General features: G+C 38.7%; 1 protein-coding gene across 1 annotated transcript; it reads left to right on the top strand.

The window, feature by feature from the left end:
• Nucleotides 1-3,323: 3,323 nt before the first annotated feature.
• On the top strand, nucleotides 3,324-8,817 carry LOC141908301 (E3 ubiquitin-protein ligase TRIM32-like). The gene is made up of 3 exons (XM_074798288.1): nucleotides 3,324-3,854; nucleotides 5,779-6,036; nucleotides 6,770-8,817. Exons 1-3 carry the CDS (start codon nucleotides 3,524-3,526, stop codon nucleotides 7,984-7,986), a joined length of 1,806 nt encoding a protein of 601 aa, XP_074654389.1. The 5' UTR covers nucleotides 3,324-3,523; the 3' UTR covers nucleotides 7,987-8,817.
• Nucleotides 8,818-26,874: the final 18,057 nt, after the last annotated feature.

The following is a 26,874-nucleotide window of genomic DNA, read 5'->3' as shown; positions in this document are numbered from 1 at the left end:
AATGAATTTTCTCCACAATCTTTTTTCTCGGAGAAAAAGTCACCGGTTTACTAATTACTAAAAGTGACCGATTTATAATTTAAAGAATTGCGAATCGCAGCCGCCCGATAGTCCGTCAGGATCTCAAGACAAGCAGCAGAACCGCTTCATTATCCGTAAAAAGTTCTAGGTCTACTCCTCTTCTTGTTGAAAATTTAATGGTTTTAGTCTGGTCTTCAGTAATTGTATTTTCATTTGTAAAGGTGGAGATTGTTACCTACTAAAACATACCGTGCGCCGGTACGTATGTACCACCATGGATTATGCAAACATTTTCTGCTTAGTATACTTTATGCTGATTCTGGTAGAAGGCCTTTGAAGAAATGTCTTTTTTTAAAACTACGTGTGCGCGCAAACGCCTATTGTTTTTGCTTATGTTACAATGGGAAACATATCAAGGTTAACTGTCAAATACATTGGGATTTAAAGAGAATATAACGATAACATAGTTGGTGCATTTCAGAGGAATAATCTTTCATGAACTGTACGCGCGTAGGCCTTAGGTCGTGACATGACAGCTCAGTATCATCGAAAAGCCATTCGGTATGCTAACGTATAATTTACTTTCAACGCGAAATATTCGAAAAATTATGGGCGTGTTCCCGAACTGATAGATTTGCCGAGTGCTTTTGTGGCGCATCAGCCGCAATTACGAACTCCGTACAATCTTAGGTGAATCGTTTGACTCCAAGGCGCAATGAAGTTAAACGCCACAGTTGTTGACTGGTGCTTCAACGATCGTCACGATGTGTGGAACCTTGTTTCATCGACAGTGATAGGACCGACCGCGTGGTTCGGCATCATTGCCAACGCGGTTACTATAGTCGTGGTATATCGACTACATAAAATGAACGATTCCGCTACTTCGTATTTCGTCTTATTGTTACTAGCTATTTTCGACACTTTCTCTTGCGTCGGATACATTTTCTATTATCATTTAATTTGGGTCTTGAAAATGATTCGCCACGGAAAGGCAGGACTGTATTTGAAAACGGATCTCGGGGCTCCAGAGTTTAATATAGCGGGAAATCTTATCATAAAATGGAGCACTAACATTCGAAACAGTCTGACCCTAATAGTGACGTTCGACCGCGCACTCCACATCTTATTCCCTCTGAAAGCTAAGAGATATTGGAATTTGAAACGTTGTTTTCTACTTTCAGCCGTCTGCGTAATCGCGTGGACTGGACTGTTTATTTATCGCGCGCAGGACCGAATTATCGTATTTGTAATGAACGTATGTACGTACGGCATACCCATCCGCACTAACAAAAGGGTTAACAATCCAACCGAAACTTCGTATTTGATGGTGAATATTTTCTCTACATACCTACCGTTTGGTATCGTGCCACTGTTAAACATCGTCATGGTAATAAAACTACAAATTCACGCTAAAAGTAGGAAAAAACTGACCGGTGGTGGCACGAAGCAAAACAAACAAGATGGGGGAACGGGTCTCAGAATGGTATTTGTCGCATCCACTTTATTCATGGTGTCAGTTTTCCCTGATATGCTATACAATGGTTTGGCGATTATGGATCATTATGGGTTCAAAACATTATGGCCGATCATGCTCGTGAATGATGTTACTCAAGCCTTGAATTCGGCCGTGAATGGTATATTCTATTATGTGTACAGCAAAAATTTCAGAAAACAAATGAAATTGCTGTTGCGCTGTAGAAAACCTTAGTCGGCATTTGGTTGATAATGTCTCAATCATTTAGCGATATGCAGGGACCAAATCCAACCCCCACTCACCGGTGAAAAAAGACCAGGCCATTGTGTGAGGACTACTTTGTCAGCACACAGTTGGCCTCCCACGGCTACCTCCTTATACAAGACCTGGGGGATGAACAGGGTTCACCTAATACGTCGCCAAACGTTAAGTCAACAAATAAGTTCGAATCTAACCTAGATTCGGTAGCAGAGGTGTCCTCCTTCAAACATGACAAGAAAAGTCCACGTAAACGGGCACTGGAGACCCGAACCAAGTTGTACATATTTACATAGATAAAATGAATCTAACCAAACAAACATGTAAAAACTCTCGAAACGGAAAAAGAACAGTAACTGCACATTCTCCTAGATTCAGATTTTGCAAAGGTGCACAAAATCCGCACAAAGCCCCGATGGCGAAACTCAGGTTTGAAATGTATGAAAAAATCCTCTATCTCAATTCAGTATGACGAGAAGCGATATGGTATGATCTACTTCTTCATAACATGTAATTTATTTTCCACGTGAAATATTCTACAACGATTCTGGGCATATTCTTCTGACAACAGTGTAATTCACTGAGTGCGCGGTATATCAGCCGTTTAACCAGCACATTCCTGTAAAAATGAAATCAGTCGCTAGAGCGGCGAAACCAATACGGGTGAAACTCCCGCGTTTCATTCCCGAGTTTCACGTGAACCAACTGCCTAATTGACGCCCAAAGACCCCAAAATATCAAAAATAATGTTTAGAAATTAATAAGTAAAATACAAAACGGTCAAAGTCTCTGAAACTTTTAGAAAAGATAGATCTATTCAAGAGCTACAGCCTAGTATATAGTTGTTGCCCGGTGCAAGGGCTCCTTGGGGGTCTAATTGACGCCCAAAGACCCCAAAATATCAAAAATAATGTTTAGAAATTAATAAGTAAGATACAAAACGGCCAAAGTCTCTGAAACTTTCAGAGAAGATAGAACTATTTGAGAGCTACAGCCCAGTATATAGTTATTGCCTGGTGCAGGGGCTCCTTGGGGATTTAATTGACGCCCAACGACCCAAAATATCAAAAATAATGTTTAGAAATAAATAAGTAAAATACAAAACGGTCAAAGTCTTTGAAATTTTCAGAGAAGATAGAACTATTCGAGAGCTACGGCCCAGTATATAGTTGTTGCCCGGTGCAAGGGTTCCTTGGGGGTCTAATTGACGCCCAAAGACCCCAAAATATCAAAAATAATGTTTAGAAATTAATAAGTAAAATACAAAACAGTCAAAGTCTCTGAAACTTTTACAGAAGATAGAACTATTTGAGAGCTACAGCCCAGTATATAGTTATTGCCCGGTGCAAGGGCTCCTTGGGGGTCTAATTGACGTTAGGAACCAACTGAACGATGCGGATACTGAAAGAAACAGGGGTCTATCTCAAGCCATTCATATCACTACAATTTGTCTGCTTCAATTTTCGCGCCATTTATTCACACCCGCCATTTTCCCCTAGGGCGCCATTATCACGATAACTTCATTTCCGACATGCGCATTAGCGAATGCTCTATTTCGCCATACTGTCATCTAGATTAGCGAAATCGGGTCATATAATACGACATACCAAATATTGTATAGACTAAGATATGTCATTAGACATGGATTTCGGAAATTGTTATGGATTTTCTTTATTAACCTAAGACTGGAAATATATTTTCGATTCGAGATTTCCGCTTTGTGTCGTATTGGAATACGTTCGTGTGTACGTAAACAAACCCGGATTATAAATGGAACGTCTGCGCGAGGACGCATTGCATTGTCCGATTTGCTACGATCGTTTTAGAACGCCCAAAATATTATCGTGTTTTCACACGTTCTGCGAACAATGTCTGGAGCGGCATCTGGCCCAACAGGGCAGCCATTTCAAACAGGTCAACATCTGCATCGTTTGTCCGAAATGTCGCGATTCCACCTACTTACCGGCCGAGGGTATCGCCGGACTACGGGACGACGTGGCCATCGAAAAAATGTCGAATCTTTCAGAAAAGATGCAAACGATATTCGACGCTTTATCGCAGATATCGGCTTCGGCGGTGGATAATGAACCCGTATTGGAAGGTATTCGCTTGTAACTAACGTATCGATATCAAAAATACTTGTCGCATTTGGCCTTCAAAATCTTGCAGCATTTCTTTAGTTTAGTAATTAATTTTGTACCTAAAATAGTGCAATATCTTCAGCCTATCTATAAGTATCGTATTAATTGTACATTAAGTCATTATTTCTTTTTCAATATTCGTTATTTACTTTTCATTCCAATTTAACATAGCCTAATAGAAGTCAAAGATCAATTGACCTCTTTCTACCATAATTTACTCAAGTTCTTGATAAAACGCGAACAAAATTTGATAGATAATATGACGACCTTGCAATAAATATGCATTATCAATTATGGAATGAATCGTCTTTGTTTACATTCGGCTTCACGAGTTATATATGGGCTCTAATATCAAATCGATTTGTTCCTAGAAATCGGGATTATTCGCAGTGTATTTTAGATAGGATATATCCACAGCAGGGGTATTGTGTATACATTAAAACGCGTGCCAAATAGCGGCCCGTAAACAACGGGTTCTCGCAACATAATGGCACGAAAACATAAAGGACCCCGATGAAGGACCTTCCTTAGAATATTGTATATCCAGGAAAATCGATAACAATCGAGATATAAATGTATTAAGAAAGGAAAACATCTTTGAATTTCGTGAACTTTTACACTTTTTATCAACAAATAATCGTACATCAGACGCGGTGGTAGAATAGAAAAATAATCTACTTCGAATATGGCCCGCGCATGACTCATAAATCTAAGCAATGCTGAAGGTTACAGCTGAAAAACAAATATTTATTCGATTTTAATGGCACCGGATCTATAAAGAGATATGGAATAGCTTGTAACGTACTTCTTTTTTTTTTATCTCTAAAAAGTTTTTTTTAATAATAAAAGACGGAGAGAAAATCGTGTGCACCATCAGAAAAACAGACATAAGTATCTATTGCTCATATATTTGGGCACGCTACTCGGTGAATTACGACAAATCATGTTCAGTCGAACCATGGACTCTAATAATTGAGTCAATGGTCAAATCCAGCAATCATAGTTAGAAGTGGAGACATATTCTAACTGATTTCATCATTCTACTTGATGACGATGGCAACGGTCGAAACGTTTCGGCATTTGTAGCTCCCATAACTCATTACTTATTGTGGATTTCGCTATGGTTTTGACGTTGTTACAAAATATCCAATAGAAAATTCTGTATATGATATACGTGTATATACATATGCATGATGTAGACATGGTTCATTCCGACCCTGGAATTATTGGATATATATCGTGATAAACTCCGCACTCGCTGTTTGTATTGCCCATCGAACAAACAGTTTGATAACGTCCTGTTTACTAATGTTTGATGACATGAATTTTGAGCTTGACAGAATAAATAGACGATCACAGACAGAGTTAATGATAACAAATATTATGAATATTAGAAATTGAATATCACAATCATACGAATCCATATTAGTCAGAATAATGAAAATCAATTTCAGTGAAACACTGATAGTTATTGGAAATGTTATATTAAGGAGGAGATTTTAGATACTTAAGTTATACATCCTGTTATGCTGTTCACCATCTGGTACAGTGGTAGGTTCGAATCCCATGTAACAAATGCCCTCTCCGCATTTTTTTAACGAAACAGAGGGGGTCTCATTTGTAAATCGGAAATCGAAGTACAGATACAGTTTGTTGACATTTAACATTACGTAATGTTTTGTTCAAATAATACTAAGTACAAAAAGTACACAATTGGAAATTCCTGTTCCGATTTAGTGTATCCAGTCTGAACCGGCAAAGCAACTGATCGATCGGGGGCTTATTTCTGCTGGCTACCTAATTTGATGCATCGAGATTTGCAAGTACATGTAACAATATTATGTTCACGCTCATGTATACGTGTATATCGTATTGTTTTTGCAGGGGTTTACAACGCCGTCTGCGGCAGCCAGCACATCGAACACGAGAAGCGTCATCTGCGTCAACTAATGAATACTCTTAACGGGAAATGCGGCGAACTGTACAACAAACTACTTCAAATCGCCCTCACCGAAAAAGTTACTCACAAGGATTACTACGATAATATAGCGAGTTTGCAGGCAAAATGTTCCGATTTCAACCAATCGGAATCAACCAGAGAACAACCAGGTCGAGATGCTGCGTGCGCATATCCAGATGAAGGTCAGCTTCGAAGATGATTATACTTACTAATAATAAATTCATTTTTCATAAGTTTCCACGAAAAACATTTCCGTCGAACGAAATGTGTTTCGTTCGAACAAAAAGATTATTTCGTTCCCAGGACAAAAAAAAAAACAATTTTTCACCATGTCACATTGGAGGCTCAACTATCTAAATAAGAAATTGCGAAATTCACTCAGCGTGTAAAACTTGTTTTGATTACGGATCAATCTTTATTTTTGTTTAACATATTTGTTTAGATAAAACTAATTAATTGTTCTGTAAGGTTTTTATTTCTTATTTGCAAATACGAATTAACAGTGAAATCGGTAAATGTCAATTTTACGGAAGCGTCCTGGTGACATATTAATTTCAGAAATAATTTTCAAGGTTAATTCCGAGTTTGTAACTAACTCGAAATGAAATTTGGAGGTTTATCCGAGTTACTATATCGGAATAATCCAGAAAATCACTTTCAACTGAGGAAACTTTGTTCATTCCCAGTTACAAAGTCGGAATTAACTTACAAATCACTTTTAACTACTAGTTTATTTCAAGTTACTAACTGGGAATAAAACGCCAAAATCACTTCTAACTGAGAAAACTATTTTTTGCGAATTACAAACTCGGAACTTACACGAAAAACCTTTCCCTTATAGATACGGCCCCAGGACGCTTCCCTACCAGTCGGTCTGAATAAAAGAATGATTCAAGTTTCTCGGTAATTTTTCAGTTGATTATGAACAAGAAAGACTAAAATTGGACGAGCGGTTCGGGCCCACGTTAGCTCAGCTCATGAGACAACAAAACCGTCTGTACGGCAGATACGCCGCTCTTAAAGTTGATCACGACATCGTCGAGGAGATTTTAGACAAATGTGCCGATGATCAGATCGCCGCCGTAAGCGAAGATATGATTTCTATAGTGGAGCAAGATATCACGCGAAATGCGCTGAAATCGAACGACGGAGATCTCTGGTTGAGTCCGCGATCGCTGTTAGCTCGCTACAGCACCGTAGGACTAGACGGTCCCGAAAAAGTCGTATTCGATTTTATTTACGAAAGCGAGAAGTGTAAAGAAGTGTGGAATTGCGAATTACTGTGGCACGTCGAAGGGCGGGGTGAAGGCAGGGCACAGTTCGATTGGCCCGTACACGCCAATTTCCTGCCGAGCGGTGACGTGATCGTCTGCGATAAAAACAACAAACGACTTCAAATTCTCAGCAAAAACGATGGAAAGTTCGTTCGCTATATCGGACTGGATTGCGTCAAACCTAAGCGCGTCATTTCTAACCCCGTCGACGGACTCGTCTACGTCAGCGACGAGGAATCGAACGGGGTTAAGGTGTTCAATGAGAACGGTTCGTTGGTGAATCGTTTCGGCCACGGTTTGTTCAAATACCCTGCCGGAATCGCCGTGATGAGCAACGGTAACGTAGTGATGTGCGACAGCGAACGCTCGTTCATTACCGTGCACAGTCCCGACGGTATTCTAATCAATAAATTCTGCGCCCGAATATTCAGCGACGTCGATCTTCCGAGTCCGCACTTTTTATGCGTCGACGAGGACGATAACATCATCGTAACGGATTCGACGAACAATTGCGTGAAAGTCTACAATAAGAACGGCCGTCCGCTGTACCGATTCGGGCAGGGAAAGTTGAACTGTCCGCGCGGGTTGTGTTTAGATTTAGACGGTAATATCGCTATTGCCGATAGCGATAATCACCGAATCGCCGTGTTCGACCCGTTCGGTAAATATCTACGGGATTTGTTGTCGGAGAGGGACGGGTTACAGTATCCGATGTCGGTCGAAATGGACGACGACGGCAGACTGGTTTTAACTCAATGCGGCTTTTACGGTCGTCACGAAGTGAGAGTTTATCAGGTTTCGTGTTCTGACACGGACAATACGTCGGAACTTCGAGCTGCAGACTCGAGTATCGCTTAATGAAACGTTTTCCAAAAGCATCGTCTTTGACCGTTTCGAACGATGGAAAAATCAAAATAATTGAACTGCTGACTGTATAACTATAATTAAAACAAATTGTCGTTAAGTATTGTATAGCTTTTTCAGGGGCGGATCTAAGAAGGGAGTCCAGGGGGTCTCACCCCCTGCTCTGTGTTCTCAAATTTTCTGATAGTGATTTCAATGATATTAATGATGAACCAACCACAATTTGAACATGGGCATGAAACTAAGTGTAAAAATATGTAGATTTGTGAACATAAAAATGTATATGCATTTTACGCATTAATCATTCTTAATTTCAAATTAGTTTTGATCGTCAAATTTCAGGAGAATGCATTTTTCATTGATGTATGATAAATTATATCTGGGAAAAAAAACTGTGCATGAGTGCCTTAGCTCAAATTTCTGGATCCGCCCCGGTTTTTGAATTAGATCTTCTAGAACTTAGATCTACGTCTCGGGCTGATACACAACAGCCCAAATTGTGTTGACTATCTTCGACCAATGAGCTAACTATTTATCGAAGACATTTATGATATAGGAATATACATATACTAAGTTAAGTCTGTACACTTCTAGAACATGGCTAGGGTTTTACTCGCAAATACTATCTCGCCATAAGCCATGATTTATTGAATACATATTCAATTGTATCGTCAAAACCATCAGTATATTATATACCACATAAGATACATATCAATAGTTTATATTCCATTTCCATTTGATGAATTGATCGCTATATTCTAATTTATTTTGTACAAATACATTGTGTATATCACTGATATTTCGTGTTCCGGCCAAATATTTTGTACCTTGAGTTCATTTATAGAAAATCAAATAAATATAAATACGTAATATTCTTATTCAGTATATTCTGTCGAATATCGGCTTTAATTTAACTCTGAATTCAGTTCCACAGTTATGTGGGTTCAATTTGCCTTTGGATTCAGTACTACAGTTGTGTAAGTTACAGCGAATACAATTCCACAGTTGTATGAGTTTGAGGTTTACTCTGGGCCCAGTTCCATTAGTGTGAAATTCAGAAATTACAGTTTTCGGTGAAAGGTGGAGTGAATTTTTCGTGCGTGAGTTTTTGAAATTATTTATATAAGGCCTTCCTTTTCGATAACTCGGAGAACGAATTTCTGTAGGAAAAATGGAAGGATGTAGGGAAAAGAATTTCAACTATCATAGACGTTTTAAAATGGAAGGGGAAAGATAAAAATATGAATTCTTGTATTAGAATCTTGGAAGGACTACGGAAACATTTTTTTAACAGTCAAAATTGTTTTGAATCGAAGTCAAATGATGGGAGAAACTACCAAAAACTTACTTATTTCAAATATAAAGATAAATCAATCAATACGGAAATAGTCCTCTGACCTTTGAAGTTGTTTGCTATTCTCCAGTATGGTATACCAAAGCTCATTTTTGACTCGATAGTTTTCCTGTAACATAGGTCAAGAAGTGCAGTGCTAGTAAACGGAAACGGAAGTCAGAGGACTTCAAAATTAAAAATAGAGTTTCGCAGTGATCTGTTCCGACTCGCTTTCTATGTCGAATTCTGATTTTTCCCACTATTAACCTTGATCAGGGTGCAGAAACTTATCCCAGAAGATAATGGTGAATATAATCTTGGTCTTGCAAATGACAGCCTTGCTCGATGCATCGATATCAAGAGCGCAGGGACTATATACAAAGGCTGCAGGTGATGTAGATCGTCGATCGTCCTGCGCAGGTTTGAAAATATTGCCGCGATAAATGACGAGTACCAGGGTTCAAAATGATGGCTCACAGCAAAACAGATGTACTTCACTTCGGAAAAAAATCAAATCAGATTGCAACAAAAATTTTATTCTAATTTTATGTTATTTATGACTTCACTTTATTTATATCACAAATGGATAAAAAGAGAATAGTATTCTAACTGCGGAATATCTGCATTTCATCGTCTTCGTTGTAATACCGATACGGCCTGAAAGAAAACGGATACTATTTCAGGTTAAATACATGTACAGCAATGACACAATTTCCTAATGGAACGTCATGTATGTATTTGCAAGATATACCCAACAAAACCCAAATTTTAAACCAGAGATACATCGAGTGAAAGACTGATAGAATATACCTCATCACGTATCATAGTCTGATTTTGGTATGGGAATAAAATGTTCCCGCCGCGGGGAACGCGGTCTAACGTCATTTGCGTGATGTTGATATCGCTGAGGTTCATTACGGATGGGAGCTACTCGATGTCCAAGTTTTACCGTCCTTCCTCGTCGATCACCAGCGTCGCTTCGTTGTCTCTTCGTAAAATCCCAAATTGTCAGATTTTCAGGGAAGAATATGTTTTCATCGCCGGGAACACGCGTTTTATACTTCCACGATGGATCGTTACCGGTCAGAGCTGGTTGATAGATGACGTCATCGTACGAATCCGAAGTGGTAACATTTTTCACGCGTATAGTTCTACCGCTCCCGGAGCTGAAACCGGCAGCCGGTAATTTTACCTGATTACTTATACAATTCACCATGCTCGAACTATTCTCTGGACTAGAAGGAACGGCATGAGTTCCGGAAGAGCTAATTCCTAGGCGCGTTTCAGGTGCGACTTGCATCTTGGACGGACCGGGTCTTATGCCTGGTGACGATGCTGTCATCTGATTTCCCGAAGGGCTGGCTTGGATTCTGGACGAACTAGATCCTGGAGGTATTTGAGTTGTTGCTATGATTCTGGAAGGACTGGATGCTGGGGCTATTGAAGTCATGACTGGGAATTTGGGCGACCTTGCTCCTTGACTGATTGCAGTTGTGCTTTGAATTCTGGCTGGACTAATTGAAGAGGCCGCTTGTATTTTGGAAGGATTTCCTTCTCGATCTAATGAGGGGGCAAGGATTCCGAAGGGACTGGTTACCATACCGGGTACTGCCTGTATTATGGAAGGACTTGTGTCCAACGGGGATGTAGTGCGCAATCCTGGTGTAAGTTGAGTACTTCCTGTGGCTGACACTAATTCCTGGTCTCTTTGATGCGACATTACAAGGCGTTGTTCACTCTCTGCTATGTCAGAACGCATCACATCATTATCCATTTTATGCGATTGTAATGTTGAATTGTTAGAATGATCAGGGAGGTGGGAGTTCACTCCCACCTCCCTGGAATGATCGATGCGCCCAGTTCTAGTGATGATGCTTCGCTTTCGCTCTGAATCATCGCGACCTATTCCCCGAGAAATAGTTCTTCTTCCGATCGAATAACTCTTCTCGTTACTCGTGATTGACATAAGTCGTTTTTGAAGGTACGGCGATTCTTTGTAGTTCCGAGGTCGCGATGTCTGTTTGTGCGGACGCGATTTCAACATCGTTGAAAGTTCGCTTTGCGTATGCTCCGTGCTAATTTCAGGCAAAGACTGTCGCGATTGTTTTCTCGTGGCTTTAGTTTTACTTTTCTGAGATGTACGGGTTTTAGATGGACATCCGACCTTCCCTGAAGGATTATCGTTTGACTGTACTTTCTTCTTAGATTTCTTGGCCTCCTTAGTTTTTATCACCGCTTCCTTTCTATCCTTAGCAGACGGCTTTCCCTTACTCTTGAACATATTAATGATTCTCAGTTTTACTCCCCTCTTTCTTTCGTCCTCCGTTTTTCTTCTACCGTTGGCTTCAGAACCCGAAGCAATAGCAGAAGCCACGGCCTCCGTCTCAGCATTGTCTTTACGGTTCAAGTTCGAATCTAATTCTTCAACAGCATTAGCTTCAACTTCTAGAGGGTATTGAGCGTCGGGGATGGATAACACGGGGGGCAGCGCGTGCCCTGCTGGAATTGCATCGGCTCCATCTCTACTTGCATCATTTCCATTTTCAAAGATACTGTCATGCGAGATTCTAGAGGATCGACGAGTTGGTGCTGATGCCGTTTCAGAATGAATTGATAATCTGGATAATCTACGCGAGGCGATAGCATCCCCACCCGGTATGGTCGGCGCTACCCTTTCGGCACTTATTTCACCGTTAGAAATTGATACACTAGATAACCTTCTCCCAAGGGCTGATTCGTCATCTCCGAGTTGTAAGGGGGCTTCTTGTGGCCTAGCATTTGTGGCATCCGGAGGTAAAACCTCGGCATCGCTAGTCTCAGTCGGTTCAGTCGCTTCCCGCTGGGAATTTTCAGTTTCGGCGTGAGACGTTTGGTCTACTTCTGAGGTTGCAGGAATTAACGAAGAATTTGAAACCTCTGATACAAGGTCAGTGAAACTCAATGTACCAGACGGCCGTCGACTGACTGGCACTACAGGCGGAAATAGTCCCGCTCCTGAACCTGTCTGTTCAATATCAACTCGATTGCTTGAAGCTTCGTGGTCGCGATTTTCCGCCGGTTCTGCAACAACCTGATCACCACTCACACCCACAGTAGGCTCGTTGTTTTCATCGGCGGGATGTATGCTTTGTTCAGGTATGTTAACAACTTGTGCTGTTGCGATGGCAGCTATTTCCAAATCTGCAATAACCGGTACGCTAAGTGTATCCATCGTCCGGTTCAGATTCGTAGTCGTATCTTCAGTTTGTATCTCGATATCTTCGATATCTACTATAATAGCGTTAGTGCTTCCTAATGCTTGGTCTGCAGTAAGAGCGACGTTTTCGTACTCGTGGTTTACATCGCTCGTAGAGGCACCAGCATTAAGAGATGAAGAGCTAGCTCTATAGAATAGAGAAGAGAGAAAGGAAGGAAGATGAAAGTTATAGAGCGCGTTCACACGAGCAACACGAAAAGTGCATCACAACTAGCAAGTCGATTGATATCCATAATACACTAGCGAGAAGGTGACCTTCCTGGCAGTGTGGAATGACCCCGGTTTTTCATAATCACAGGGTAAATCCTACTTAACCTAGGAATTCTTGAAGTCATATGAAGATTGAAAATGATCAATGTAGTAGTATGTATTGATCGATTTGAAATAAAAACGCAGATTGATTAAAAGAGAGTTTATCGAAAGGTTTTATTCCCTTGAAAGTTCGGAAATGTTCTAGGACATATTCAAGAATAAGAAAATTGATATATACGATGATCAAAACACGAGACTAATAAAACTGATAGAAGTTGGTATATAAATCGTAATTGGCTATTACATTACAAACCTTCTGGGCGATGAAGTATTTTTCATTTGTTTGCCTTTAACGACAGCTACTGGAGTTTGTTTCGGTACGGGTAATGTCGATGAAGGTGTGTTCATTAAGTCGTGTAGTTCATCTACACTGATCAGCTTCTCCTTATTTCCGTACATTATTTTCACCATTTGTTTGTCCTGGACGGTTTGTTTAGTATTCTTTACGTCATCTTCGTCTGGTGAGATTATTATATCCGGCGGAACGATATTTTTTGGGTGATTAGTTGATGTTTGAGTTGCGTTTGGGGCTTTGGGTTTCTTTAGTTTTGTCGGTTTCATCATTCCAACGACTTTATTCGCTACTTCCCGTTCACGACCGCCTGGTGCTGGCGCAGCTTCACCATTGGAATCACCTGAAAACAAAACAAAAATACGCCATACGTATTATAGAGAATCCCACGCTGACAAAACGAGAAAAATGAAGTCCGAAACGTTTCCTCAAAGGTGATAATTTATTGATTCGACGTTTCGACTTGTCATAGGTGATAGTCGAAACGTCGAACCAATAAATTATCATCACCTTTAAGGAATCTTTTCGGACTTCATCGTAATCCTCTTAAACGATAGATTAATGATTAAAACCGTGATTTTCTTCATCTGTTGAGCTTTCACTGTCTGTTTTCTGTTGTTTTTGTTTTCTCGATGATGCCGGCGCCGATTGTTTCGATTTTCCCTTGTTTTGTTTCTGTGCCCGACTCACGTTTTTCCTGTAATGTTTTGCTTTCGTTTCCGTATCTTGCATAGCCGAGGACGATTTTGGAACAGTTTTTCCACTTTTTGCCTGTATTTTCCGCGAGGTATTCTGCATATCGGTTACGACTGACTTGAAACCGGATTTTGTTCGAGGCGCGCCGGCTTGCTTAGTTCCTACCTTCTGCTGATCACTTTTAACTATACTTTTGTCTACCATTGTTCTAAAAGATTTACGTTGGCTAACCTCCGGACTTGGCGTTCGCGATTTTTCCATCTGTTTGTTCACAATATTTTGAAACTTATTCGGTTTTTTTATTTGTGCGTCATCCTTTTTAGGAGTCGAAAGTTTTAAGAGCGTATTGATAACAGCAGGAGACAGTTTACTAAGATCGACACCACCTTCTCCGTTCGTGAATGTTGGAAGCACTTTTTTGTTGTTCTCGTTGTTGGCAATTTTCGCACTGATGTCGTTATCCGCCTTTTTACGGGCTGCAAACGTGAAAATCGCATTGTCAACAGAAATACAATAAAACTGTTTGCTTCGATAAACTTATGTAAATGAAAGACTGACAAAACGCGTTGGATAGAAAAGAATCAGCGATTCGATTCAGTCGAAACTAATATATGCGTATAACTGTCTTGAGATGGCGAAGTTCAGATGGCGAAGATGTACGTACCTTCTGCCATTGCATATATTTTCTTCTTTCCCTCAGTTCTTTCCTGCAATATGAAATTATCTTGGAATTATGTCATTGTGATCCTCAATATACATAGAAATGTGTATTCATAGCGTTTTGAAGAATAACTCACGTATTCCAACATGTTTTTAGTGTCTTTATTTGCTTCTCGTAGAGATCTGACGAGTGATATCAAATAGTATATAGTCATTCTGCAAAAACAAGATTCCCGCATCTCAATGGATTGGGCAAAATCTACGTCAGCAGGTTTATTTATAGGCAGGCAGGATTTAACCCGAGGGAATATTTTATTGCTTTTAAACTAAATGCATATTTATATATGATTTCTCATTTTTCAATCGGGCGGCTATCCGCAATGCTAGCTTGATTTGGACAGCTTGCTGGAACTATTTTGGGCTGCAGATGTGTCTAGGGTAAATATATGTATAAACTGAATATCAAGTCAATCCATTGAAGCGTCTTCAAAACTTCCTAAGATAACTGGATTCCGTCTACGGACGAACGGAGGAACGATGGACGAAAAATGAACGCAATAGGCCGGCCGTACTCAAGTCCCAAATGCGCTAAAAAGGCCGTTTACGTTGCTTTGCGTATATTTCGTAGAATACTTACATAAGTAAGACGAATGTAGGAATGATAACAGCAGGCGATGTAATAACGCCGATTGCACCTTGGATTTGGTTCGGTAACCTTTTGATGAGATCCGTCAATACGTTGTACATTAAAGGATACTTGCTGAAAAAAATAATATTCTTCGAAGAGCTTATTAGGATTCTGACGTTGGAAATGTTTTGTAAGAAATGTGATCCAAGGATCCATCGTAACCCAGAAATGGGGTCAGTAAGTAACCAGGCTTTTGAAGCACAGGGGTTTGGTGATGGGCTTGGATGATGTTTTTTATAACGGTTGCTTGGATCGCTAGCTTATGCGTGGCTTGGATCTGTGACACTATCCTAGCCCATCACCAAACCCCTGTGTTTTGAAGTAGCTACCTAGTTCCGTACGCTGGATGCCGATTTTACCAACACGGCTCGCAAAAACCACGACCAATCACAACTTTTGAATGTTCGTCGATACAAAATGCATATATGAACCTAAGTTAATCAAACCTTTCTTTGGAAAAGAAAATGTTATGGGTTTCGAGAATACACTCTACTTACGAATATGGACCGCATTCCATGGATGGTTGAAGGCTGACCATGGCATAACCGGTCGGTAGAAAACACACGAACAACATCAACAGAAGAATGGCGAAGTAGAAATTATTTGAGCCGAGTTTGAAGATGACCTCGTGCGGAATGTTACACATCATCACGGCCCAGGCTCGCATATACACCAGAATCAGTAGCTTGAATATGTTCATCACAGGTAAACCGGGAGCAAAAAACGCGCCCATCCTGGGAATAGGAAATAACGCATTAATGGAACTAGTTCCTCTTTTGATATTGCGGTTCGCCTAATTATTGAAAAGTAGAATGATTTTAACTCAAAATGTATATTCAATATATTATACGTGGTTATCAGCAGTACAGTCCCGCCAATTCATTGAAGCTACATTTCTCTGGTCAAATTCAATTGATTAATGACTAATAATCAATGATTTAAAAACTGGGAATACTTGGAAATGTCTCACCAGATCATTCCTTGGTTGTAAATTACATGAAGAATATTCTCCGCTATCTTAAATTCCCCATATTCAGGCTGAAATAGATTATCAGAATCACAATCGTTTGGCCGATCTGAAAACCAACGTATATGATTCACATCGATATGGGAACTCACAAACTTCATTTCCAGATCCCAGCACCAGCACTGGTTTGCATAGCGTACGAACACGCCCCTGAAGAAGTCGATGATAAGAATGCTGGCTCCAGTCATTACCAGATCCATCACTGTCAATTTCACCATTTCCTATTTGAATTATACAATTCCTGACGATGACGTGAAATTTATCGACATTAGAACGTCAGTCACTGTGGGGATTTCTATTTAGTGAAAATAACATTGATTTAAAAAAGCCTACTACGTCCGCGCCATTCATGTCACAGAAGATGTAACATTACTGGTGGTATAGAATGAAATGCCTCCCCTCATGATAGATCTCAAGATTAGGGTTATGATCAGCAACCCAATTATGAATCTCCACTTAATCTGTCAATCTATTGTTGGGGGCCATCTGATTCTATGCCACCGGGTACATGTCGACCTAGACGTTAAGCGAGTTCTTTAGAACAATTTGACTTAAATTATTAAATAATTAATTCTTTTTTAAATTGACATTGATTTAAAAAAGCCTACTACGTCCGCGCCATTCATGTCACAGAAGATGTAACATTCTGGTGGTATAAGAATGAAATGCCTCCCCTTATGATAGATCTCAAGAATAGGGTTATGATCAGCAGCCCCATTATGAATCTCCACTTAATCCGTCAATATATTGTTGGGGGCCATCTGATTCTATGACACCGGGTACATGTCGACCTAGATGTTAAGCGAGTTCTTTAGAACCATTTAATCAACGTATTCACTACTTTTGATATGTTACCTGGCCGACCATAGTTTCCCAGCACATTTTATACGCCGAAGAAGTGTAATTTGCGCAGGAGGAACCATGATGACTAACTACGGGTACTACTGTAGTAATATTTAGAGCTATACTAGTCGGCGTCGCAGGAGTCGTTGTTGTTGTTATTATGCTACAATTGGAATTCTTTAAACTAGCCACTTCTTTGAGCTGAAACAAAATCCCGAAATTCGTTTGAACAGATAGTTTAGAAATATCTTCGATCATGATTTGTGTAAAGATGATGTGGACTCACCTGTTGATCTATCTTATCTTTGAGGGAAATAATCAACGTGTATAAATTCAGCAAATATAAAGCTAAAATTCTGAAAGTTGCAAAAGCTTTTGTCGTAATTATGGATACAAATTTCACGTACTGAATTTAAGAACAGTTAACAGATTATTTGACAAACTCAAGGTCTTACTAAGACGATATGAGTACACGATGGCAAATAAATCAATGGGACGCCTTTATAATTTGAAGATTTCAGAAAGTAGTTTACTGTTTATTTGTGATTTTGGTTACTAATAGAGGTTATTCTAGCAAAAAGACCTATGACGAAATGTCAATGAGTGGGTTCTCCTATTTTACCTGGTAAGCTGCCACCGTAAAGCAATACGTGGATGGTAGTGCTCCATCATTCCGATTACATCGAATATAGTGGGATAAATCTGCGTAATCAGTGACATGACTATAGAAACCTATAGAAATGATGAAATGATATAATAAAATTGGTCCCAATTGAGGAAATGTAGAAGCCTCTATCTAACTATCGGTTTTTGGTCCAGAGAGAATTTTATATGTAGGATGAGGGACTTAGAATGACCCGCCTACAAATGTGAAACCAGGACTTTCCTTTAAATTATTTCTATCAAATACGTACCTCATTCTGTTCCCAAAATCCAGCAGTTCGCACCCACTTCTTCGGATTTTTTATTTTTAGTTGTTCTAGTTTTGAGCCTTTTTGCACGACGACATTAACAGCATAGGCACTAGCCGCTAGTACAATAATCACTAGAACGTTGGCGACTACTCTCAGAAATACTTGTAAAGCGCTATAAAATTGTTTGGAATACGGAAAGTATTTAGTCACTCTGTTATTACGAATTGGTTCGATAACAAAAACCAAATCCGAACTCACTTTTTCTCATTTTCCTTTTTCTTTTCGTTGTATTCCAAAATCGCTTCCTAAAATGTATTGTGAATTGTATATTTCGAAAATATGTTTTCCCCACTTAAATACTTCAAATCATTTCATTTTTGTTATCTTAGTCCACCCGTATTTCTACATACATCGACATACAAAGTTCAAGGGCCAGTCTCATAGACCAGTTTTAACGTTGATTGTAAGGATTAATTCAATTTATCAGTCAGTAACAGTTGATTAGGTTCAAGTTAACTCCGGTCCACGTGAAACCGAATGTACATTTTACCCGTAATGAGTTTGAGATCTCGGCTTTTTTATTGTTAGCCGTCTCGCGGTTGCCAATCATGAAATCCCAACTCGCGTACAATCTCCAACAAAACGTGAATTGTTCGTCTTTGTCGGCCATTTTACTCATTCGTGAATTACTGGCCATTCTATTAAAAAACAAAATCATAAAATCCAATGTTAAAAGACTGGACTAGCTTACGTAATAACTGTGTTTGTATGTATGATCCTGCGGAAGCGTCCTGGAGACATATCTATTAAAAAGAAATTTAGGGTTTAACTCCGAAAATCACCCACTTTTAACTGAGAAAACTAGTTTATTCTTGACATAAACCTAAAGAATTATTTTTAACAGAGATAACTAGTACATTCCGAGTAACAAACTCGGAATTAACCTCTAAATTATTTTTTCACTAGGCCTAAATATGTCCCCAGGATGCGTGCGTGTGATCCTCCGTATCATCCTTAAATAGATTTTTGCAATAGATAGAAATTCTTGAATCAAACTTAATAATGAAAAAATATCGCGCATTGTTTTGTTCAGGAACGTTACAGTGTGAATTTGTTTAGAATGATCACAGGAGAGAGCTGTGTAGAGAAACTTTACGTTTAAAAGTATGGATAATTAGGAATCACGTAAATCCTACCTTCGTAATATGGATATCAAACAAAACGCTATGGCGACTAAATTGATTAGGAAATACATCAGCGGTAACGGGTAGACATTATATTTGCCGGTCTCTTTACCATAAAATCCGTAAAATATCGGTGAATACTTAAGATAACCCTGAAATACACGATAAAGAAAATCATTAGAATAATGTATACACTTACAAACAGTATTGCCACAAAATTAATTCGTATTTCATCCGTTTTGGTGAAACTTTTTTCTATTTTTAATTCTACTGAATAGATAGATAATCATATGGGATTTCATGAAATGTAAATGGAAAAAAGGGATGGAGCAAAGAATGGTCCGATTAACATTTTGAACACCTTTATTCGGGTAGCCAGTTGCTGTTATGAATAAGAAAAGTCCAAAGACCCAAGTAATTTGCAGTTTAAATTGTAAAAGATTTTATCATTGAGAAACATCCTGAAGCCAGACCTGCTGATGCGCAATGTGGTAATGCACATTTCGGGTTAAACCTAGAAAACTAAGCAGACTTACTTCTGGCTCCCTGAAATTGTTTTCTGGTTCTGACAAGCAGATAGTAAGTGATAGTTTTAGATTATCTGAGGCCGGTTGAGCACGATGAAAAATTATGTCTCCAGAACGCTATATAAGAGGCCGACCTTTTACCACCTTACACAAGAACATTGCTCACCTCAAATGCCCATAATTTATTGAGATCCTGGGCAAGAGCTAGATCCTGCTGGGGTATTTGCTTCCGAGGAGGAGTTCCGTACGGATCACCTATTAATATCTAATTCAAAATATATCGAAAACAATTGATGTATCTGATATGTCAATTGAATTATCAGGAGTATGAATAGATGCAGGTAAATCAGGATCCAGTGAGTTCTACCATGGACCCTAAATCAAACGCTTTAGAGTCCATGGTCATACGGACGGTTTGAGTAGGGGGGTTGCACTTTGCAGCAACTATTTTATTCTTACTCAAAACATGATTAATCTATGTATGCGCAAACCGCCCTGAGTTTCAGGATCTATGAGACCTTGTTGACAACTTGAGAACGAAAACCGAAATACATACCTCCGGAAAAATGATTAAGAACCCAGTGAGAACTGCTTGAACAAGATTGATACAGAACAACCATCGAGTGAATATGAAGTATGATGACACGACGGTGCCAAAATGACCTGAAATAAAAACGACCAACTTTCCTGTTAATTGGATATACGTAGATAATGTACATTCCAAATGTAGTCTTATGCGGTCATTTCTCAAAGAAATGAAATATGAAATTGTTAGCGTACCCTAGGGCGATCGGATACTGAACCTAACTCGAGTAGCCTTTAGGGGTCAATGAGTACTTTTCGCAAAATCTGTATTAGTTAAATTTGACTCTTGGTATCTCTTTATACATAGACATTTTTGAGTGAATCGGTTTGAATGAATCTGGATCCATTTCTAAATTTTGATTGACAATTGTCGCATTCAAAATCGGAGCCTGACTTTAACATACAGCATTAATATCATAGTGAATACGACATAAAGCTGTATAACCATTGGCTAAGTGGACTATTTCTATTGGTCTACCGGTCGACAGGAGTTCGATACCCCTAAAAAGGACGAATTTCGCGGAAACCACGCTGTTAATCGAAGAACGTGCACTCGCAAAACGGTCTGGCCCATCAGAGGAAAGCTTATTCACGAAATGAAAATCCCAGCAATGAATAAATCGATAGAGAGAGAAATTGAAGCGATAATTAACCTACTTTCTATTTGTTTGATTCGAGATTGCCATGGCATTATACTAATTAATACTTCTGTCATTAGTCGCCGAAAACGTTTCATCGCCTGAAAATGCGAACATTCATTTCAACGAATAAAGCTCACGTGGTAGTGTCATTATTTACACATTTATCAACAGGAGTCGATTCATCGAATTTTTAAAAAAATATCGACGATTTCCTAGCATGAATTAGCGGACATACGATTTAAATTTTATGACAAAAACTGCACTAATTTTTCTATACTTTTCTGTTCATTGCTCGTCGATTTTACTTCAATTACTTGATAGAATTCTATAAACTGGTAATCTTACCTTGGTAAACGCTTCTTTGTAACCTTGATTACGAGATAGACGGCCTTCGTACCTTTCAACGTAACTTTGAGCTAACCTAACATCAGAAATTGATAATCAGTTCGACAATTCCTTCGTGCAAAATGAAGGAAATTCTGTGCCAAAGAATGTACGTAATTTGATCGAATTGTTTTTAAGAAGTGAACGACAATATTTCATTGACTTTTTTCTTTGTCCTAGGGGATGGGCTTGTTGATTTTCATAACGGTGAAAATAAGTCTTCGTAATTCAAGAAGCTGGTGCCGGACATTTCCCAAACGTCCATTGCCTATGTCAACAAGCAACTACAATTTCAATACTGTTCTGTATTCTTACTCACGGGTTGCCATAATCGTTTCGGTGTAATACAAACCTGAGCGCTTTCAATTTTTTCTTCATGCGCCACGGCTGACTGCGTAAATTCATCATGATATCTTTCTGAATTCGAATGTTCTCGAAGATTCGTTCCTGCTGTTCGTGTTTCTTTCTGTTCTTCGTTTTCTCATCGTCGTCGTCGTCGCTGTCCTCCTCACTGGCGTCGGCGTTATCTTCTTCGTACATTTTCATCATGGCTTCGTCGTTTTCGTCGTCGTCTGCCGAATCTTCGTCGTCTTCGTTTCCGCTGCTTCGATACATGCTGGATTTTCGTCTGCTACGCCGACGCCTCATTCCCGAACCCAATCGCGAAGCTCTTCGATTTCTGATCATATTCGTTAGACTTTTATTGAATTCGTCATCGTCACTATCATCGTCATCATCTTCAGCAGCTTCCATATCTATTTTGTGTTCATCCGCCATCGTGGAATTGTCAATCCCTACCAAATGAAAAAGATCCTTATTCGATTAGTTCAGCTTAAAAACATTATCAATTGGTCCGTCGGAAATTTCATTGGTGCTTCGAGGGACGTTGGTAAAGAAAAGGAATGATAAGATAAGGTGATCTATAGCTTCCAAATTCATCCCATTTTCAATTATCGATTAGACAATATATTCTGTATTTGTCAATGTGAGTATGCTTACACCAACTACAATAGGAAATCTGCCTAGAAATGATACACCCTGACAACACTAATACATTGACGAAGATCCGTGGATTTTGATCGAAAGCTCCGTCGAGTTTACGGTTCACAAGATTGTGTATTTTCAACGTTGAAAAATCTAACTTCACTGTGCTTATCAATAAGATATATCTATGGATATCAAAATATTTCAATTTTTCGTTTGTACAAATAGAAAGCATATTTCATATACAAGGCGGCAACTGTGAAAATCAATATGGAATCATGATGAATCAGAAAAAATGAATAACAGGCTTGGCGAAACATTCATAACTAATGAAGGGTCTAGTTGCCACGTAATGGACGATTTGCGTGTGATTATTGCGCATATTAATTTCTTATCGTTAGTATCAAAAATCAATAAACTATATTAGATATGTCAGGTACAGACGATTTACCGATTTTATCGACAAATCATTCACTTCCGGTTTCTCTATAGTTCGCAGAAATCTCGTATTCGTTTTCAGCTAATAGGGCCTACGTCAAAAACGTCCCTTCTAATCTACCTATATTTGCATACTTTACTTTACTTCAATTTATTTGACAAACTCTTGGTTTTAATACAAAGACAATTCGAGTGATACAGTATACATAAAAATAAATACATTATATATGACGTACAGTAGATAGATACATGATTAAATATCGATATGTGAGCTATCAATTGAAAAATTTCATAATTCTACCAACAAAAATACACAGTTTACGAAGTTCGGCTCTATATTTAGTTTGGATTAATAATTTGTATTTGAAAAGGTTGGGGTTCGTATAAAATCTCCTGTCTAGATACAATTCCCTACCATCATTTAAATATGTACAGTTGAAAAGATAATGAAATTCGTCCCCAATCCCATTATTACACAATTGACATATTCTTTCAGCACGCTCTACATTATTCCATCTGCCAGTTTCTATTGGGAGCTTAAGATTTGTAGTACGGAATTGCAAGGACAAGTCATTACATGTGTATGTACATACGAAATTGAACTAGGAAAGGAAAATAAGATAAATTTCTATATTTTCATTGTGTTATTTTCTCGGATTCTTCTAAAATACTCAATTCGTTTAGGGTCACTAGCCTTCGTATATATACATTTCAAGCCAAAGAAATTTTATAGAATGTAGTTACGTAATTGAGTGGATCTTTTTATTTGGTATTGCGTTTTTACAGCTAGAATTTATCGGTCCGGAAAATACACTATTTCGAATAACATCTACGCGTGTAATATCTACTAGAAACTGATATTGTTAACTCGGGTGAATTAAATTCGATGATTTACGTGTAGTTTCTCTTCTAGAGCGCTTAATTGTATTTCAGACTGTGCGGGGTTTTGTTACCGAAGTCGATATTCCCGCATTCACGACTTCCCGTCTATACACTTTCATCGAAGTCAAGAATCTAATTGAATTAACCGTTACATCCCGTTAAACAAACAATTTACATTTTAGTTCCACGCGCGCTGAAGTCAGATCCCTCAGTCAGTCTTCGCTAACGATCGTTCATATGACATTTGAATAAATAGGGTTTTTTTTAACGAGCCTCCGCAGAGTCATTAATAAATAATACTGTATATTCAATTACATTTTGTATCGCTACAAATTTAGGATGGCCCAACGATGCTTTGGCGCATTCGATAAGCATTGTGCTCAATTCCAAGTATATCCAATTAGATGTAGTGAAGTATGCATCAGTTTATGTACGCACAACGACGAACTGTCAAAATTTATCGAAATATCATAACTAAATGGTTTTCAACGAACCATTGAAATGGTGCTCGAGTTTATCTGCATTAGCAGAGGCTACCGCCGAAATTCACCTATCGAATCTGAAGACATCAGGGCAGCGAATATTAAGTATGAAGACGTGACATGTGCCGAAATGACATGAAATACAAACGAATGTTAACCGGATATAGATAATGTACATTTCAAATCTAAGCAGTAATTTCCTAAGGTAATCAAAATCGACTTCAACCTGAATCCTTATTTCTTTGTGTGTAATCCTAGTGCTTGGTTTTATAGACGAGTTAAACCGATGGTAAACAGAAATTATACAAAGCAGCCACATTATGAAATATCCCCTGCAGGGTCTTCGCATACAATATTTCAGTTCATTTTTTTCCTTTCTTGGCTGCTCACTTCAGTGGTCTTCTAGGCTTTGCTTGGCCCTCATGGAAATTAAAATTGTAACCCTTTCATTTTTGTCTGGCATCTTAATTTACATTTATTCAAAAATCAAAAATTTTTTTCAGTCCTGTAATCGTGAATGTTGCACGTGTTCGTTTATTGGAAATAAATTAACTTGAACTTGAAATTGAACTTGGATAAGGGTTTGAACACGCGGTATCGAGACAGCCACCGTTCGTGCTATGGCAGTCTCGCGATGCCATCGGGTTCGAATCCCCGGTGAGGGAGGATGAATATTCATCGAGAACTTTAGGACTCAGGGGATGGAATAACACCGGAAAAAGGTCCTAGTGATGTACCAAGATTCAGTCTTATTTAACATGAGATGTTTGTTAATCGTCTCCAAGAATAAGAATGAATGTATCCTCTGAAATGGCATTCTGGTTTGAAGAACTCGTGACAAAATATGAGGAAAAAGGCTGTGATGATCGCCGATCCTCGACGTGACGATATACCGAATGATTGTTGCGAGAAATTACAAAAAAACTAACTTGAAAGTTTATTGATGCCTTGAAAAATAACGCATATATATTGCTTGGTTATGATATGATGGATCAATTGAGTTGTTTTGAATTTGAATGTAATACCGATGAACACTGACTGGAAATCAGTCTAGCTTCGATAGATTGATGACTATCTCTGAAAAATTGATTATCAAAAAGACATGAACATCTATCAAGTAGAAAATAAGAGTCATGAAATATGTTTAATTACAAAATAAATGGCAAAATTTCACAATTGTAATTGTTATTTTGAAACGACAATATTGATGACGTAGTGCACATCGACTTGCACCCCTCATAACCCCTTAGAAAATGCATATCAGTAAAAACATTATTGTAACGGTTTTAAAAGCGTAAAAAATGAAAGTCGTAAACAGCAACTGATCTAAGTATATCGTATGTCCGTACGGTAAAAAGACCGTGGCTCGTAGATACATGAGTCATGGTCAGGAAGGCCTAACTAAAAGTGAATATCCCCCATTATATATATGAAGTACCCATCATCACAAGCACCATACTGAGTTTAGTGGTTCGGGTTGAAAAAATGAATAATTTATATACATTATTGAATGCCTTCCCACCGTTGAAATAACTAACACCAAACACAATCCTCTGTATATAGCATGATAGGCGATATTTTTATCACCGTTATTTTAACAAAACTATGTTCAACACTTAGATTAGTGTATTTGTATACGATTTAAATGAACGATTAATTGTATAGATTATCTACCGGTTATCGGGACATCAGTCCCAGCCAACACAAACGGCTTAGCTTGGGCCCTTCACTTCTTTAGTAAGATGGTATATCGTTCCCCTCCTTACTCACTAACGCAATTTTCGTCTTAAATCATCCCGTAACTCCGAATTTGGGAACATTCAAAATGGTTGGACTGGTTTCCGTTAAATAAAAATTGCGAATCACTTTTTGCTAGAACTTTAGTGGATATCACGCAACGCAAACTGATTTTCATCGCAAATGGTCTCGCAACGCAAATCATCGACGCAAACTTGCGTAACGTTAGTGAATAAGGTCCCTGGGAAATTCGCAAAAAGGCCCTTTTTCGCCTTTTCTCTCAGAGATAAACCAGACACCCCTTTTTCGTGGAATATGAAATAGTATTACTGTGAATTGAAAATGATATTTTTCTACAGCTGAAGAGAGCATGTTAAACAACCCTTTATGAACAGAAATCACTGCGTCTGCTTTAAAATCAGAAATATGTCAAATTTTTCATCCTTTTCCCGATTCCGGGAATACGGACGCGCCCTACTTGGCAAAGTAAGTTTAAGTTAAGTTTATTTACTCCACAATTATACAATTGCACAGAGCACAAAATTAATTTACAATAGACATTGCAACATTTAACATTAGAAATGTATTAAACATTTGCGTATATACAACGCCAATTTTTTAAGAGTTTGGCAATTTGAGTTAAACAAATCATACAACTTTACGTTATTGGGGAATCTCCAATAACGCTCCGGGATATATCTAGCTCTGGATTCCTGGAAGTACGGGCATACGAGTAAAAAGTGATATTCATCGAGGTAAGTGATATTCAAGCGAAGGGTCCACGGGCCGCGTTCACGGGGAGCTCAAATCTGGATGTCCCTTTTCTGGCCCACAGGGAATTAGGAAACAAACAATAAAGTTCGGGATTCCAGTTTGTACATTAAGTTATGACCAATCCTATGTCGATAATTAACACTCCTTGACGCAATAAAACAAAACGCATTGAAAGACGCCGGGTACTTTTTAATGGGGAGTTAAGTAAGTTAGACTGAGTCGCCGATGCACGACAGTCACGTT

The sequence above is a fragment of the Tubulanus polymorphus genome, chromosome 7, assembly GCF_964204645.1.
Source record: "Tubulanus polymorphus chromosome 7, tnTubPoly1.2, whole genome shotgun sequence".
NCBI lineage: Eukaryota > Metazoa > Nemertea > Palaeonemertea > Tubulaniformes > Tubulanidae > Tubulanus > Tubulanus polymorphus.
Note: the sequence above shows the minus strand (reverse complement) of the source record. Positions and strands in the feature narration are given on the sequence as shown.